The sequence below is a fragment of the Festucalex cinctus genome, chromosome 6 (assembly GCF_051991245.1).
Source record: "Festucalex cinctus isolate MCC-2025b chromosome 6, RoL_Fcin_1.0, whole genome shotgun sequence".
NCBI classification, from domain to species: Eukaryota; Metazoa; Chordata; class Actinopteri; order Syngnathiformes; family Syngnathidae; genus Festucalex; species Festucalex cinctus.
The window spans coordinates 3,692,313-3,711,146 of NC_135416.1; the positions used below are offsets into that span (position 1 = coordinate 3,692,313).

Consider the following 18,834-nt stretch of genomic DNA (forward strand, 5'->3'; position numbering starts at 1 on the left):
TATGTTTCTCTCTTTTTGTCCTCCCTCTCTTTCTCTCTAAAAACATTTCTAACACATTTCCTTTCTTTTTCCAGCGATTAGTCCAGGAAGCGCTCCACGGCGGAGGAGACCCGTAAGTCATGTTTACACTACAAACCTTCATTGTATTTATTTTCACGTTAGTAAGCCACATACGTGCTGACTAAAGAGAGTAATGAACGAGTGACGTGTTTGAATTGTAGCTTCCAGGCCGTATACAACTACGCACCGCGCAACGAAGACGAGCTTGAGCTGAAGGAGGGCGACGTGGTCGACGTGATGGAGAAGTGTGACGACGGATGGTTTGTTGGTAAGCAAAGGCGCACGAGATGTTTTATTATTATTATTTTTTTAAATATATACTGTATTATTCAAATAAGTCAGTAAGTTTGGGAGGATTTCCAATGTTATAATTTCCAAACTAACAATTAAATTGCTCTATATTTATTTTGATTCCTATTCTTTGAGTGGTGAATCTATAAAATACTGTGAACTCCTGCTATTCACGTGGGATAGTGGCAGAGCACTCCGCAAATAATTCATTACTCTCAACCCCCAAAAAAGTGGCTTGTTGTTGCTTATAGATTCCAGAAAAGCATTTAAAACGGAGAAGATCATAAAGCGCCAACACCATGCATCTAAAATGTACACAATCATGAAGCCATTGTTACAAAAACATTCAGAAGTTAAATTATTCAAAACAAACAAACCACATTCACATGAGGCTCAACAATATTATTAGCTAGCATACTCGCCTAAATAACACACAAGCACAAATTGAAGTGTCATCATCGCACACTGGCAAACTCTAATTTATGAATAGAAAAAGGATTTGTGTTTTAAGGAGCAAGCACCAGTGATGTAAAGTTGGCATATTTTAACATTTCTTGTTGGGTGTTATGAGGAAAAAAGTTTTAGCAGCATGTTGTAATTAAATAAGTTGCCACTAGATGGCAATGTGAAACCATAGTTTGCGAGTGAAATAGCACCATCATCATGCATAATTGATAGCATCTGCCATCTAAGAATGTTTAATTTAATTTTTGTGAACACCTGCTTAGCACATTTGACTGTTCTTAATTGTTTACCAAGGGACGTCTCGTCGAAGCAAGTTGTTCGGAACCTTCCCAGGAAACTACGTGAAGCAGCTACCGTGAATGATTCCTGGCCCCGCCCTCCTCAGCACAGAAGATGTGTGGATGTGCGTGTACGTGTGTGTGTGTATGGCAACGCAGCTCTCACTAGCCATCTTCAACAGAAGACCTCGTTAGTACAATTTTTCTTTTTTGTTCTTTTTAACTCTTTCTATGCTTGATTTTATGGTCACGGACAAGCTGAAAAATGACGATGACGCAAAAGCGCTTTTGCGAGTGTGTGTGTGTGTGTGTGTGTGTGTGTGCGCGCGTGTTTCTGCTACATCACGTATTTTCTCTTCTGTTTGTTCAAAAATGTTCGCACCCCAAAGACATTCATCAGCGAATTTTGTGCTATGTTACGTGCGCAAATGTCACCGGCTCACCGTCACCGCTAGCGTTTATGCACTTTAACCAATTTGTGTTTGTTTGTTTGACATCAGAGTTCACCTCAGAAGAAGAAAGCGTGTCAGCTTCGGAGGGCTTGTCACTTTTTTAGTTTTTGTATTTATTAGTGCGCCAACACGAGGGGATGATTGTACCTTTGTTTTTGTTTTATTTGTGTTTATTCATTAATCTAACCAAACCAACTTGGGAACGATTGTTTTTATTAAGATAAATTAGGCGGCGTCCCAGAAAAGAAAAAAATAAATAAATATATATATATATATATATATATATATATATATATATATATATATATATATATATATATATATATATATATATATATATATATATATATATATATATATATGTGTATATATATATATATATATATATATATATATATATATATATATATATATATATATATGTATGTATATATGTATAATGGCTAATCATTCATTATAATGATTGTAATTCTTTAAGGGAAAATAGAACTAAAAATTGTGAATTCAATTTTTAAATAATTTTTGTTACCTTTGTCTCACAGTGGTGACATAGTAACTTCTTCGTATTTTGTATATATAAATACATTTTCAAAAACTTATAATCGCAAAAGTTTGAGGTTTTTATTGGAAAATAGCAAAACTACGAGGTTTTTATTGAATGTGACAAATTTAGATTTTTTTTTTTTTTATGAAACAGAAACAAAGTTTCTTTGTTTCTTTTTTCGTATAAAAAACTTTGGTGATAGGTAGTACATGTTATAAATTGTACATGATGATGACATACTGTAATCATTTTTGTTTTTATTATGATTACTGTATTGTGTAACTCTGTCCAACAAAAGACATGTACTGTGTCGCTAAATTTTTATATGAAAAAAAAAGTTGCATTTCAGATATTTATATATAGGTGAAAGATAAGTCAGTGTTAAAGCGCTTTGCGTACCTTGTAGGTGGAAAACGCGCTACAAGTGAAAGCCCAATTAACGTATACAGTACAATAGTGTGCTGATTAACAAACTGTCATGAATTTGTAGGCTGTCAGATTAGTTGTACAGGGTAGAAAAAAAATTGCCGTTGGAAATATTTAAAACCGCATCTTAGCTGTGACGCTGCACGAAGGATTTTTATTTTATTTTTGGACACTGACTGTCATTGAAGCACCTTAAGATATATTATTTTTATCTTAAATTCACATTGTGTTGCTCACATTTCTGAGTGTGTGTGTGTGTGTGTTTTCTAAGCCTTTTGTATGCTGTCAACATCCACCTGCTTTATAAAAACTCACTCACTTTTGGCTTTATTTCTTATTTCTTCTATTGCCATTGTTCTTTCCTGTCAACAGCGTCATCTTGTGTGTGTTTTTTACACCATTTTTTTTTGTGACTGAACACCGCCTTTAAAAAAAACGGACTAGCTCAATAGCCATGTAACGTGATAAATGCAAAAAATAACAATAATAATGTAGTGAAATTGCTTATTTGTAAACAATTCACACATGCACACGCACACAAGTGTCAAGTATTTCTACTTTGCATTTTACGGGGCTGTATTATTAATAAACGCTTAGATATGATCTTATTTATTTTACTGTTCTTTATGAAACCTTTAATGTGTCGAATTTGCACTTTGAATTGTTATGTTAACACTTGGGTGATGTTTAACAAAGGCAGCAGCTCATTTCTTAGTGGACCGGCCTGGACAGCATTGCTTTTCGACTATTTTCGTTTTGTACAATGAACCAATAGTTAGCAGTAGCGCTAACATAAATGACATTGATTGCAACATCCAGTGCTAACGGTAACATTAAGAGTTGTAAACACTTATTAAAATCAGACAGTGTGTTGTTTGTGTTAGCGCTAATGCTAATATGTGCCATTTTTATTTCGTAGTATGATTTAACAGTGGTTGACCAGCCTGCACAATTAAGAGTTGTACAAAAGTAATCACACAGTATCGCGTATGTCTTAAAATAATTTTTGTCTGCATCAGTAAAATGGCCATTGTGACAAACACAACGTCATTCATTCATAAAGTACAAATTATTGGTGCGATCGTTTTTAAAAAGTATATTTTCAGAGGTTGTTGCGGGCGTACAGTTTGCATCTGAAACATAAAAAGGATCATAAAATGCCTCCCCGCCATTGCCGATCAGCCCGGGTTTCTCTCTCTCTCTCTCTCTCTCTCTCTCTCTCTCTCTCTCTCTCTCTCTCTCTCTCTCTCTCTCTCTCTCTCTCTCTCTCTCTCTCTCTCTCTCGCACTCTCGCTCTCTCACTCTCTCTCTCTCCTTTCTACGTGATCAGCCGGAGTGACGTGCACCATGCCATGCACTGCTGTCATGATCCTGGGATCGAGGTTGCGTCAGGTTAATACATACTTTCCATAAACGTTATTTGCGTCACGCAAACTCTGTGTAGCTATTTGCGCTGGCGTCAGTGAATTAGACGCTGCATATCAATGAGTCTCATTTGCATTGGGGTGGGCATATTTTGCGTCAAATGTATGGAAATTACCTAATTTACAAACGCGCAAATAACACCGGCGCACCGTGGTGCAATCTGGTTTGCCAACCGCACTTAGTGACGAATTTCCGCATCTGCGCGTGTTTAGTGAATTAGGCGCTCCCGGATTGCTCCATTTTTACCGGTTAGCGCCGTGCAAAGGCGACGCAAACCTTTAGTGAATAGGCCCCTGAGTTTTGTGACCAAGTTGAGCTCTTTTGGATCCCATATGAACCTCAATATAAATGACAAATCCAACAGCATTAAGAAAAAATATCACGTAATGCAGCTTTTTAAAAAAAAAATTTTTATAAGGGTTGAATGAAAGCGTGTGTAGGGGTTTCGTCCTGGCTGGTCCACAATGTTCCTGCGGGACCTCTGAGCTCTGAGTGGGCAGACCAAAAAAGGAGAGGAGTGAAGAGGGGGGCTGGAAGGGGGGGGTGGACCAGACTCTAAACTGTCTGTGGATGATTTTTGGTGTGGGAGGGGGGTGAAGAGGAAAGTGTGGGGTCGCACACATCCTCACATCAGCGAAGTATTCGGAACAAGAAGTGCGCGTACAGCGCAGCCAAAAAACTGACCAATGGTGTTCCTGTTTGGGGGCGGGACCATGTCCGGACCCCCCCACGTGCCCTCCCTTGCTCTTTGATATCACTACGTTCTCAGACTCCCCTCAGTGTGTCGGGACATCGCCGTTGAAAGGGGACCATGCCGTTCAAGGTGGTCCTGAACGGGCCGGCCCCCTGGGGCTTCCGTCTGGTGGGCGGCAAGGACTTCAACCAGCCACTGACCATCTCCAGGGTGAGTTTGTGATCGGATTTTCTTTTTTACAGAATGTTCTATCTCTAAAAAAAAAGTTGCGGGGGGGGTGGACTTCCAAAAAGGGTGTGACTTTGCACCTGTGTCAGTGTGTTTGCTGTAGGCTTAGATACAAATAGCAGCTTATGTTACATACACACGCACACACATGCAGTAGATATAAAAAGTCTACACACCCCTGGTCAAATGCCAGTTTTGAGTGATTCAAAAGAAACTTAATCTTTTAGGGGGGTACATTAAAATAAAATGTAATAAAAGCAGCCCGAGTTTATTTGGGGTTAAACATGCACTTTTAGTTGCAATGAGTTAAGAGGGTGTGCACACTTGTGCAACCACTTTATCCCAGTTGTGTATTTTTTTTTATTTTTATTTCCCCACCTCTTGAAGAACAAACACATCAACGGTGGGGAAAAGTTTTTTGTAACGTTTTACCTTTGTCTCATTTTTTTAAATCACAAAACGGGACAGGGGTGTGTAGACTTTTTATAGCCACTGGATTACACACACAAGAATTTGTAAGCACATGTCAGAGAGACCAATATATTACTGGACACTCCAATCACGTCAATCGTCCCAGTCTGTTTACATTGTCTGTATGTGATTGGACAAACGGCGGTTTACATCATGAGCGTATATGAGCGACTGTTTACATTGAAAGTGAATGGAAATGCAATTTGAAACAATGCGTGTGAATGGGCAGACACGTTTAAAATGCACTTTTATATGACTGTATGGGCTAGGAATGGGCGATTATCGATACCAGCCATTTGACACATCGGTGAATCATCGTTTGCGTCTGTAATTGTGTTCATTGAAATGTTGTCTCATAAGCACTAGTAATATTAGTACTTCCATATCAGTAATGCTTGTACTGCTATCAGTCTGAAATCTAGTGGTATGGAACGTCCCTCTATACGATACAAGTACAACAACTACGGTGGCCTTGAAGGCTCCAAAAGACAAGATGGCGAGATCATTTTTTGGGGGGAATTGCAGAGGCAAAACCCTGACGTGGGTAAAACCAAACACACGACACGAATAACACGAGTTCGAAATCACATTCAGCGCGTGTACGACATGTGAAGAGTGACACAAGAGCTGGAACACGACAACAATCTAGACGCGATTCGATCTACTAATCCATCAGCAGCGCCCGCCCGCCCGCTATTTTTAGGAAAAGACATCAGGAACAACTGGAGCCATCGTTTCAAGGCCACTCTGTGTGTGTGCGTGCCTCCACTGCCTTTTTAGGACAGGAACATCACCTCCTGGTCTTTATGGGCCGCCAGTAGAATGTAAACACAAACCATGGCTGTGTTTTGTTCTTAAAGAGATACACGCACTCGGACTGTGAATGCTGGACAGTTTTTCTGTTTTGTTTTGTTTTGTTGTTGTTTTTTTTAATATATGAGAGCTATGATTTTTAGGCAATGCTGTGACATTGTGTTGTTATTATTATTATTATTATTATTATTTGGCTTAGACTTCCTTTATCCAGGAGCTTTATTATCAGTTGCAAGCAGAGTTAAAAAAAAAATAAATAAAAAATAAAAACATGTATGGTAAAATTCGTAATTATTTTGTTTGGTCAACCATTCGGTCCAAAATATGTAAAGATTTATAAGGGGAAGAAAAAAGATTTACAACTTCCTCAGCACAATACCAATTTCTCCATTTATTTATTTATTTATTTATTTTATTTATTTTATTTTATTTTATTTTTCTTTTTTTTAACCAAACTTACCTGATGAAAGTTTTTTGAAAATTTTAACACAAATCAATGTGTGCGTGTGTGTGTGTGCATATGAATACTGTATGTGAATATTTTTATGTAATCATTTGTCCAAAACTTTGAAAGGTTTTCATAAACAGTCATCACCATCATCATCATTATGATAGTAGTAATGGCAATCATACTAATACTTCAAATAATAATAGTCACAACAATAGTAATGATGAAAATAAATAAAATGTGCATGTTCATTAAAAATTAATATAAAAATAACATATTTTTCCAATATCTTAAAACTGAGTTTGCTGAATGAGTGTTTAAAAAAAAATAAAAAGATTTAACTAATAAAAAATTCTTACACATTAAATGATAAAAACACTTAAAAATAAGATTTGGGAAAAAAAATGTTTCAAAAGTCCAATATATTGTGCTATTTATTATTAAAGTGATACTTAACTTATTTAGCCCATTATAGCAATAAAAAGTTAATATTTTGTCTATAATTAATTTGATACTTTCATTATTTTTCACGTACAAACAGTACCTTTAAAAACACATTTTGCAACTTTGCTGCCGACTGAAAATGACATCACAAGGGCTCAGGTAACCAATCACAGCTCAGCTGTTTTCTAGGTTTGGTCATGTGACATTCACAAGCTGAGCTCTGATTGGTTACCTGAGCCCTTGTGATGTCATTTTCAGTCGGCAGCAAGTTGCAAAACGTGTTTTTAAAGGTACTAATTGTACATGAAAAATAATGAAAATATCAACTTTGTTACAGGCAAAATATTCATGTTTGACTGCCAAAAATGGCTAAATAAATAAAGTATTCCTTTAATATTTTCTATTCAATTGGAAGAAACGTATCATTACTGCTATAGTCTGGTGAAAAATGAAAAATATGTGGGGTGATCCCGTTGGGGCATTGGAAAGTCATGACCTGGGATTTACCCCTTTTACAGTTTCATCTCTACATTCTTTTACTTACAATGTAATACACACGTGATCGCCACATAAACATATAAAAACATACATAAATATCTATAGTACTTGAAAATGTATACCGGTAGCTGTTAACATGCTCCTCAGTATGCACTGGTGTTTATTTTGGAGACCCAAGTGATGATCCCTCGAGGAAACATCTGCTTATTTGTTTGCACGATGCAAGCTCATGTTCACCAGCTGCGTGCTAATTTTGGCGACATGACAGGCGAGAACAAAGACTTCTCGTATATGCCGCGTATCTGCATTATGTCGCTTTTATAACAAAGAATAAGTTCAATATTGAAAAAAAAATTATGCAAAATTTCCTACATCCGTTTTCTGCCTGGACACACAGTTTTATAGAATTTAGTAAAATAATATTAGTAAAACAAGTGAATAAAGCTCCTTGGTGGAGGTGTAAAAATAACACAAACCAGATGGAGCAAATGAATCAAGACAAGATGGTGTTTTAATTTACACCGAAAACTTTGTGCATGACAAATGAGGTGCATGGAGAAAATCCAATGAACAGAAGAAACACACAAAAAAAAGGGGGGGGGGGGGGGGGGGGGGTGTTGAAGTATGCCCGTTTTTGACATTCCGAGCGGGAAAACATCTGATGCGTGCCGTAAGTTATCGCTCCCTCTTTGGAATCCACTTTCAAGACCTTATTTATAGTCACATGACCTCATTGTGTGTGTGCGTGCGCATATGCGTGTGCGTGTAGTAATGTAATAAGGTCACGCCCCCGTGCATCGGAAGCCAGAATGTTCTTTGGAAACCTTTTGGGATGATCTTCTGTGACCTCTCATTAGTCTTCTCTGATACCAAATACTGTCTGGTACAGTTTTGTGGATAAGTAAGGGCGTGCGTCTTCTGTGTTAAGAGTCTGTGGGTTAAAAAAGTTTAACAACGAATGTTCGAAAGTCACAAATGTTGGGTTTCAAACTCATTTTTGTCCAGGCCATATTGTAGTAGTAGACTAGTAGTTTAACTCATTCACTGCTATAGACGTCAAAAATCCATTTTAACTGGGCAGTGAATGAGTTAAATCATCTCATCATACAGTTTTACAGAAACACAGAAAACTGATGTTAAACTGCACATTTGCAATTTCTGGAAAAATCTTGTAAATGCTGGAAGGAAAAAAAAATATGGATGCATGTTGAATGATGCGGAATGATATTGCATGATGTGGAATGGGGAATTTTTTGGTGGGAAATTTTCGGTATGGTGAACATTTTTACCAAGGTGAATTAAATGTGGTTGAATGTTTTGAATATTAAATGGAAAGGATGATGTGAATCTGTTTTGCTGAATGGGTCACTGGGCAGGAAAAGGAGGCGGGGCTCGCTGGCGAGCGCCTGGTGGCCGGGCCTGCACCCATGGGGCCCGGCCGGGCACAGCCCGAAGAGGCAACGTGGGTCCCCCTTCCCACGGGCTCACCACCGGTGGGAGGGGCCAAAGGGGTCGGGTGCAGTGTAGGCTGGGTGGCGGCCAAGGGAGGAGACCTTGGCGGACCGACCCCCGGCTACAGAAACTGGCTCTTGGGACATGGAATGTCACCTCTCTGGCAGGGAAGGAGCCCGAGCTGGTGTGTGAGGCAGAGAAGTTCCGACTAGACATAGTCGGACTCGCCTCCACACACGGCTTGGGCTCTGGTACCAGTCCTCTTGAGAGGGGTTGGACTCTCTTCCACTCTGGAGTTGCCCATGGTGTGAGGCGCAGAGCAGGTGTGGGCATACTTATTGCCCCCCGGCTCGGCGCCTGTACGTTGGGGTTTACCCCGGTGGACGAGAGGGTTGCTTCCCTCCGCCTTCGGGTGGGGGGACGGGTCCTGACTGTTGTTTGTGCATATGCACCAAACAGCAGTTCAGAGTACCCACCCTTTTTGGAGTCCTTGGAGGGTGTGCTGGAGAGCGCTCCCTCTGGGGACTCCCTCGTCCTGCTGGGGGACTTCAACGCTCACGTGGGGAATGACAGTGAGACCTGGAGGGGCGTGATTGGGAGGAACGGCCCCCCTGATCGGAACCCGAGCGGTGTTCTGTTATTGGACTTCTGTGCTCGTCACGGTTTGTCCATAACGAACACCATGTTCAAGCATAAGGGTGTCCATATGTGCACTTGGCACCAGGACACCCTAGGCCGCAGTTCGATGATCGACTTTGTAGTCGTGTCATCGGATTTGCGGCCGCATGTTTTGGACACTCGGGTGAAGAGAGGGGCGGAGCTGTCAACTGATCACCACCTGGTGGTGTGTTGGCTCAGATGGTGGGGGAAGATGCCGGTCCGACCTGGCAGACCCAAACGTATTGTGAGGGTTTGCTGGGAACGTCTGGCGGAATCCCCTGTCAGAAGGAGTTTCAATGCCCACCTCCGGCAGAGCTTCTCCCTTGTCTCGGGGGAGGCGGGGGACATTGAGTCCGAATGGGCCATGTTCCGCGCCTCCATTGTTGAGGCGGCCGATCGGAGCTGTGGGCGTAAGGTGGTCGGTGCCTGTCGTGGCGGCAATCCTCGAACCCGCTGGTGGACACCAGCGGTAAGGGATGCCGTCAAGCTGAAGAAGGAGTCCTATCGGGCCTTTTTGGCCTGTCGGACTCCGGAGGCAGCTGACAGGTACCGGATGGCCAAGCGGAACGCGGCGTCGGCGGTTGCTGAGGCAAAAACTCGGGCATGGGAGGAATTCGGTGAGGCCATGGAAAACGACTTCCGGACGGCTTCGAGGAAATTCTGGTCCACCATCCGGCGTCTCAGGAGGGGAAAGCAGTGCACCGTTAACACTGTTTATAGTGGCGATGGGGTGCTGCTGACCTCGACTCGGGACGTCGTGAAGCGGTGGGGGGAATACTTCGAAGACCTCCTCAATTCCACCAACACGTCTCCTTTTGAGGAAGCAGAGTCTGGGGACTCTGGGGTGGGCTCTCCTATCTCTGGGGTCGAAGTCACTGAGGTGGTTGGAAAGCTCCTCGGTGGCAGGGCCCCGGGGGTGGATGAGATCCGCCCGGAGTTCCTAAAGACTCTGGATGTTGTGGGGCTGTCGTGGTTGACACGCCTCTACAACATCGCGTGGACATCGGGGACAGTGCCTCTGGATTGGCAGACCGGGGTGGTGGTCCCCCTTTTTAAGAAGGGGGACCGGAGGGTGTGTTCCAACTACAGAGGGATCACACTCCTCAGCCTCCCTGGTAAGGTCTATTCAGGGGTGCTGGAGAGGAGGGTCCGTCGGGAGGTCGAATCTCGGATTCAGGAGGAGCAGTGTGGTTTTCGTCCTGGCCGTGGAACAGTGGACCAGCTCTACACCCTCCGCAGGATCCTCGAGGGTGCGTGGGAGTTCGCTCAACCAGTCCACATGTGTTTTGTGGATTTGGAGAAGGCGTTCGACCGTGTCCTTCGGGGAGTTCTGTGGGGGGTGCTTCGGGAGTACGGGGTGCCGGGCCCCTTGATACGGGCTGTTCGGTCCCTGTACGACCGTTGCCAGAGTTTGGTCCGCATTGCCGGCAGTAAGTCGGATTCGTTTCCGGTGAGGGTTGGACTCCGCCAAGGTTGCCCTTTGTCACCGATTCTGTTCATAACTTTTATGGACAGAATTTCTAGGCGCAGCCGAGGCGTGGAGGGGTTCCGGTTTGGTGGCCTCAACATTGCATCTCTGCTCTTTGCAGATGATGTGGTGCTGTTGGCTTCATCAGGCCGGGGCCTTCAGCTCTCACTGGAGCGGTTCGCAGCCGAGTGTGAAGCGGCTGGGATGAGGATCAGCACCTCCAAATCCGAGACCATGGTCCTCAGTCGGAAAAGGGTGGAGTGTCGTCTTCAGGTCGGGGATGAGATCCTGCCCCAAGTGGAGGAGTTCAAGTATCTTGGGGTCTTGTTCACGAGTGAGGGTGGGATGGAGCGGGAGATCGACAGGCGGATCGGTGCAGCGTCTGCAGTGATGCGGACTCTGTATCGGTCCGTCGTGGTGAAGAAAGAGCTGAGCCAAAAGGCAAAGCTCTCGATTTACCGGTCGATCTACGTTCCAACCCTCACCTATGGTCACGAGCTGTGGGTCGTGACCGAAAGAACGAGATCCCGGATACAAGCGGCCGAAATGAGCTTCCTCCGCAGGGTGTCCGGGCTCTCCCTTAGAGATAGGGTGAGAAGCTCGGTCATCCGGGAGGGACTCAGAGTCGAGCCGCTGCTCCTCCGCGTTGAGAGGAGCCAGCTGAGGTGGCTCGGGCATCTGGTTCGGATGCCTCCTGGACGCCTCCCTGGGGAGGTGTTCCGGGCATGTCCCACTGGCGGGAGGCCCCGGGGACGACCCAGGACACGCTGGAGAGACTATGTCTCTCGGCTGGCCTGGGAACGCCTCGGGATCCCGCCGGAGGAGCTGGTTGAAGTGGCTGGGGAGAGGGAAGTCTGGGTTTCCCTCCTGAAGCTGCTGCCCCCGTGACCCGACCCCGGATAAGCGGAAGAAGATGGATGGATGGATGGATGGATGTCAGTGCAGGATTTAAAGGCGGTACGTAACGTGACCGGTCTCTTCCGTCTGTGCTGGTAGATCACACCTGGCAGCAAGGCGGCCGTGGCCAACCTTTGCGCCGGCGACCTGATCGTGGCCATCGAGGGCGCGTCCGCCGACGACATGCTGCACTGCGACGCGCAGAACAAAATCAAAGAGGCCACCCAACAGCTCACGCTCTCAGTGGAAAGGTGAAGGGGCACTCGTCTTATCTTTTAAAACAATACTGTATATTCTACATAATATCGTTTTTGAAGTTCTTATACCAGAACAAATAAAATAATCCCCATTTTTATGATGAGAAAGACTCATCCTAGAATTTTTAAACATTTCTTTAAATTGGTAAACTTTTAAAAACCTTTCCAAAGTTTAGTTTGCATTAAGTCCCTGTTTTTACAATTGAAGATGCAACATTGAGAAAATGTATTAATCAGTAATTAATTTTTCTAAAGTTTCTTTTTGAACATTTTAGAAATAGTTCACTAAGTATTCTTTCAAATGGGAAATTATGTTTTGAGTAAAATCTGTTTTTAGCTGAATGGAAATAAAATAAAAAATAATTTAATACAAATCTTTGAAAACTCTTTAAAAAAAATAAAATAAAATACTTTTAGCTCCCAAGAAAAAATTAATTTCGAGACATAAAAGAATTAAACATTTGAAAACAGATTCTGTAGCACAAATTCAAATTTCAAAAATTGTTTTCTGAAATTCGAGGAGGGGGAAAACCTATGATATAAGAAGGAAAAAAATGACAATATTATTATTATAATTTTGTTTAATTTCAAAGATAGTTTAAAATTGGAACTTTTCAATGTTTACAATTGAAGATCAATTATCAATAATTGTTTTTTTTTATGTTTCGTTTTGAACATTTTATAATATAGGTGTTCTTTAAAATGTGAAATTATGTTTGGGTAATATATGTTTTGAGATGTATGGAAATGAAATAAAAAAATAATTTAATACAAATCTTTGAAAACCCTTAAAAAAAAATAATAATAATAAAATATTTTACCTCCCCAAAAAATTTTATTTAAAGAACTAAAAAAAAAAAAAAAAAATTTCAAAACAGATTCTGTAACGCAATTTCACATTTCAAAAATTATTCTTTTAGAAAATTCAAGGAGGGAAAATCTATGTTCTAAGAAGAAGAAAAAAAACAATATTATTATTTTATTTTTTTTATTCTAAGATTATTTAAAATGATAATTTTTCAATGTTTACGATTGGTTCTGAAGTGTTGAAAATTAACAGACACACACACACAAACAGTTATCTGAACAGCATGTTGTTTTGTATTTTCCGATTTGATTTTTTTTTTTTTTTTTTTTTTTTTTTTTTAATGTTCCAACCATGTTTGTGGTGTTATTAGAGGCGAAGCTAAGCTGTGGTCGCCGCGGGTGACGGAGGATGGCAGCCCCTTTAAGGTCAACCTGGAAGCCGAGCCGCAGGTTAGTAGGAAAAGCTGACAAATAATAATTTCTACTCCCCTCTAAATGTATTTGCACTTTTCACAGGTGAAACCCCAAACCATAAACTAGCGCAAAGGCAACACCTGTGCAAATACAAACACCCATCAGTCATGTTCCAATACTTTTGCTCACTTGAAAAGTGGCTAGTGTTTAACAGTTGTTTAACAGATGTAAACACCAGGAAATAAAAGTTGGACCTTGCCGTTCCAATCATTTTGGAGGACACTATATATAGGGTCGCGCGCTCACTTTCTTCCAAGTTGAATCGGTTCCATCCGTTAGTTGATTTGATGACTTTGACCCTTTGACCTCGGGCGCAGGAGTACAAGGCCATCGGCTCGTCGCACAACCGGCGAGCTCAACCGTTCTTGGCGGCGGCCAACATCGACGACACGCGTCAGGTGGTCAGCACCACCTACAACACGCCCATCGGGCTCTACTCCTCCGGAAACATCCAGGACGCCATGGAGGGACAGATGAAAGGATTTGTGCAGCCCAGGCACGAGAGGTCAGCGCACTTCACCTTTCTTCCGCACAAAAAAATTAAATAAAATAAAAATTAATAATAATAATAATAATAATAATCTGTTCAAGAGGCAAACTTTACTATTACAAGGCAATGTTTGAAGTCAGGCATCCACTTAACATTTTTACATTACGTATCAATTCATAGTAAATTATTCAATATTCATATTTTATTTTAATTTTAAAAGAAATTCTTCAAAATGTTTTAAAAATGTCAAATGTTTTTACCACTTCCTACACCCTCCCTAATATTAGTTTTTTGATAAACAATATGTTTTCAAGAAATTATTTAAAAAACTGGAATGAATAAAATTATCGGTTTATTTTTCTCATTTTTTGTACATTTTTTTTTTTTTTTAAATCAAGACTTTTAAAATCATGCCAATCAGTAAACATTCAGTCATTTTGAAAAATCCTCCCAAAAGGGGGACATTTTAAAACATATTTTCTCCAAATCAGTAAAATATTTACCTTTTTTTTTTTTTTTTTTTTTTTTTTTAAGAAGAGACAGTGTAGAATTTAGTGCTATCTAGTGGTGAACTAATAGAATGCAACAGCATTAGTTTGCAGGTATCCATAGTCACGTCAAGTCATCTTTATTTAGAGTAGAAAGATGGTAGCGAAACATCTCCTGTTGCTATGACGATATAAATAAACATCAATACAAGCATTTTGTGTTACATAATCTCATGAAGAAGCAATAAATCGTCTGTTCCAGGCCATTTCCTGCTTAGACCTTCGCCCTTCGTACGTCAGTTGCATCAGGTGGGCTTTTTAAGGCAGGTGCGATGACGCATCATTTGTCTTCATTGTCAGGTTTGAAAGAAAGGATTGATTATGACGGCCTCCATTTTGGTTGACTCTGACACTGTCATACGAGATACAGATATAACGGATATTATCTTGGCTAAAAAAAACAACAACAAAAAAACACATGACATGGCACCAACGTGTGTGGCGCTTGTCCACGCAGCCCGAGGACGTTGGCTAACATCGAGGACTCGGACGTCTATCGCATGTTGCAGAAGGACCACGAGGAACCGGGACAACCTCGACAGTCGGGATCCTTCAAGGCGCTCCAGGAATACGTCGAGAGCGATGGTCAGTTCAAATCAAACCCCCAACAACTCCAGTGGGCTAACTCCTATTTTTGGACTTTTGTTCAATGTTGCGGTTGCAATCAAATACTATAATGTGGGATTTAAAGTCCTTTATAAGACATGTCATTGATGCTAGCTATTTATTAAATACTGTATTCATATATTTTATATTCTCATACTGTATCACATATTCGGAGGTGCTCTTCTATTTTGTCTTTCACCAGTCAGCAAATACTGCATGATGAAATGTGAGCGTATGAAAATGATTGATTGGCGTTATGAAATGTGATGAAATGTGCTGCGGTGTTTTATCGTTGCAGGCAGCAAGCCGATGGTGACCAGAACTGTGAAAGCGCCCACCACCAAACCCAGCGCACCCGCCGGAAACCTGCAGAAGCTTCCCATCTGCGACAAGTGTGGAAACGGCATTGTGTGAGTGCACGTTACCAGACTGTATAAAACTAGACAAAGCGAAAATTTCTGCAAAAATTCTGTGGGAATGATGAAAGCTGAATGCTAATAAAATATTGCCCAAGCGAGATTTTGAACCAACGCACTTGCATGTCTCCATAACGCCAGGCAAGCATTTAACATGTGAGCCAACTTGGTTTGTTGAAAATCATGGCTAATGGCCTATTTATATGTTAGTGTTATCTCAAAGTAAACCATTCATTTAGATGGAAAAATCGAAATAATCTTATCCAATGGAAAAATGCACACAAAAAAATAAAATTGATGCAATAGCGCCACCTAGGCATGTAGTACCCGCCATTCATTTAGATGAGAAAGCGGAACCAAGATGGTTTGTATACATGTAATCACTTAGCATAATTGCCATGGATACATTTGCAATGTACACATGGAGGTGGGATTCGAACCCACCACCTCCTGGTTACTGGACAATGCATTTTACCAAGTGCGCCACTGAGCAACATCACAGAGCTGGTAATGATGAGTTGTATGTATGGAAAGTGGGACTTAGAAAAAGTTCAACGTCAGTCCCATTGAAAACTAGACTAAGTGCAATTTCCGGAGAAATTGCGTGGGAATGCTGAAAGTAAATTGAAAGATAAATGATGAAATTATAACCTCCTGGTTACTGGGCAATACGCTTTACCAACTGCAACAGTGCCACCGAGCAGTATCAGACACCTGGTAATGATGATAAATTATATATATGGAAGTGAGCATGGAAAGTGTACTGAGAAAAACTTCAATGTATGTCCCATTGAAAATGAATGGGGAAAAGTTGATATTAAATGTTAAATTGTGCTAATACTGTAAGTAATGTGGAATCCGACGACATGTACCCCGGGAGGCGTGAATTTTTGAAGCTAGTTGAAATTTGAACAATGTAAATTGGGAGCATTATGTGGGAGTTGTTAGGCGGCAAAAAAGTGTGGAGAATAAAAATCACAATAACATATGTGGGAATGCTTAACACTGGTGCATAAAGAATAAAAATGTCCTCAAATGCTGCTTTTTAAAATTGTGGGTGTGCCTCTTGTCATGTTTTTTTTGTTTTTTGTTTTTTTTGTACTGGTGCAGCGGTACGGTCGTGAAAGCTCGCGACAAGTTCCGCCACCCGACTTGCTTCGTGTGCGCCGACTGTGACGTCAACCTGAAGCAGAAAGGTTATTTCTTCGTGGAGGGCCAGCTGTACTGTGAAACCCACGCCCGGGCCAGGAGCAGACCCCCACCCGAGAGTCACGACCTGTAGTTCGGCATCACTCATCGGCCGGGATGGGACTTAACTCCGCCCACCCACCACCCAAACTCACCCGCCCGAGGGACGCCATCTGGTCACCGCCTTCTCGCCTGTTTTGCCTGAATCACATCACTTCCTGTTGACCAGTTTCCCCATTTCCTGTTTGTGACTCGTCATCAAGCCAATAAAGACGCCTCATCCTTCCCTCAATAATCTTTATTTTTTTGTTCAGATAGATAGATAGAAAACTGTCAGTTTTGATAAATACATATAACATATATTTAAGAATAATTTTCTTTAAAAAATGAATTCACAGCTCCCCCTTTGGATCAATTCAATAATGACGCATACTTAATGTTTAGACATGCTTATTTTATTCTAACAAAATGTCAATAGGTGAACATATTTTTCCTTTTCAACATTAGGGGATGACCAAAAAGGCCCCCAAACATGAAGGTTATTATAAAATTGAATTTAGAAGCCACCATCATGACTAATATGACTAATACAATTCAATTATACTCTATTTGGAAGAAAAGCGACCCAATTGATGTCGAGTCTCTGAAGGAGCTTGTATGAAGAAGTCAAGAAAAACCCAATAAAGCAAAATATATGAAATTAATAAGCACAAATATGGAGCCAGGAGACTGACATGTAAGTGCTCGCTTTCATAAAATCAATTGAATTATGGCCTATTCGTCTTTTGACTTTCATCCTTTGACCACCATGAGTATTTTTATTTTTTTAACGACCCATTTTGTCCTTCTGCCCAACGCACACAGAACAAAATAAAGCCGCCACACCGGAACACACCAGAAGGGACAGAAAGTGTCATCCAGGCTGCGAAATACTACTAGTAGCACGTTCCATTAAATGAGGTACACATGCATATTTTACTTCTATGATTTAATCTTTTTCTTTCCATAAGAAGCATTCATAAAAATGTTATGAAACAATACTCTGGCAGAGGTAAACGCTGTTTACGGTGCAAGACAAATTGAGTATAAATCAATCCAAACACGTTTTCTGTCGTAAAATATCATTATTATTACTTGTTAAAAATAAATAAATCAATCAAAACCAAATTTTCAAAACAGAATTGATCAGTGGGATTAGAAAACCGCCATTATTCAAAATCAAAAGTGTTCTTGGTGACAAAATGCTGTGGGGATGAAGTTGGAAAAACTTTTTTTTTTTTTTTTAATTGACAGAAAATAAATGAACAATTCTGTGACGAAACTTGTCAATACAACAACAAATAAACGACAAAAAATATATACAATCACTCCACAATCCAGTTCAATTTTGCATCCAAAATGAAATTACAAATTTTTATAACCCTGAAATTTAAAAAAAAAAAAGGAAAAAAAAGGAAAAAAAAAGACTTCAATTAAACAAACTTGACTATTTTCAAAATCTTTTGACCTTTCTTATTATTTACAAAAATAAGAGACTCTTATGTAATGATTAATATCAACCAAAAATACTTTAAAGCATGAATTAAATTTGAAAAATTTGGCTTTGTGAAATGCGAAATTTCCCTAATAAAATAAAAACACCAGCAATATTACAAATATCTGTATCTTTGTATGTATACCGAGTAATCGTCTCTAAGTCCAACATAAACTTTGATGGACTTGAATATTTGTGAGGAACCTTTTTATTTGAGTTTTTTGTCACTCTTAAAGGGCCGGTAGCGTTTGTAGGCGACGAACCTTCCTCATTCGAAACCAAGATATTATCAATGGCTGAAAAAAGTGAAGACGATCACGCAAGATAGATTACCAGGGACCATGGTAAGTGCGACTCCCTTAGATGCCTTTTAATTTTGATTTTGGTTGCTCTTAAAGGGCCAGGAGCACTTCCACACCGACAGGAAGTTCCAACACGCTTTCCAATAATCAACAATTCTTTAAAAACAAAAACAAAAAGAGCCTTCCAACAGTTTAATG

General features: G+C 40.7%; 2 protein-coding genes across 4 annotated transcripts in view; both read left to right on the forward strand.

Moving 5' to 3' along the window:
* sorbs2a (sorbin and SH3 domain containing 2a) overlaps positions 1-1,856 on the forward strand; it is a 42,153-nt gene extending 40,297 nt beyond the window's left edge. For all 3 annotated transcript variants that reach the window (XM_077525706.1, XM_077525708.1, XM_077525707.1), the window contains 3 exons: positions 75-112; positions 222-328; positions 1,111-1,856. In XM_077525706.1, coding sequence (XP_077381832.1) covers positions 75-112; positions 222-328; positions 1,111-1,175 — 210 coding nt within the window. In that variant the 3' untranslated portion in view covers positions 1,176-1,856. The remainder of the gene's footprint in view (positions 1-74; positions 113-221; positions 329-1,110) is intronic.
* Positions 1,857-4,512: 2,656 nt separating this feature from the next.
* Positions 4,513-17,095, forward strand: LOC144020069 (PDZ and LIM domain protein 3-like). Its single transcript, XM_077523106.1, has 7 exons — positions 4,513-4,845; positions 12,114-12,265; positions 13,450-13,528; positions 13,870-14,057; positions 15,048-15,175; positions 15,495-15,606; positions 16,723-17,095. The coding sequence occupies exons 1-7, from the start codon at positions 4,753-4,755 to the stop codon at positions 16,892-16,894; spliced, it is 924 nt and encodes a 307-aa protein (XP_077379232.1). The 5' UTR covers positions 4,513-4,752; the 3' UTR covers positions 16,895-17,095.
* The last annotated feature ends 1,739 nt before the right edge of the window (positions 17,096-18,834 follow it).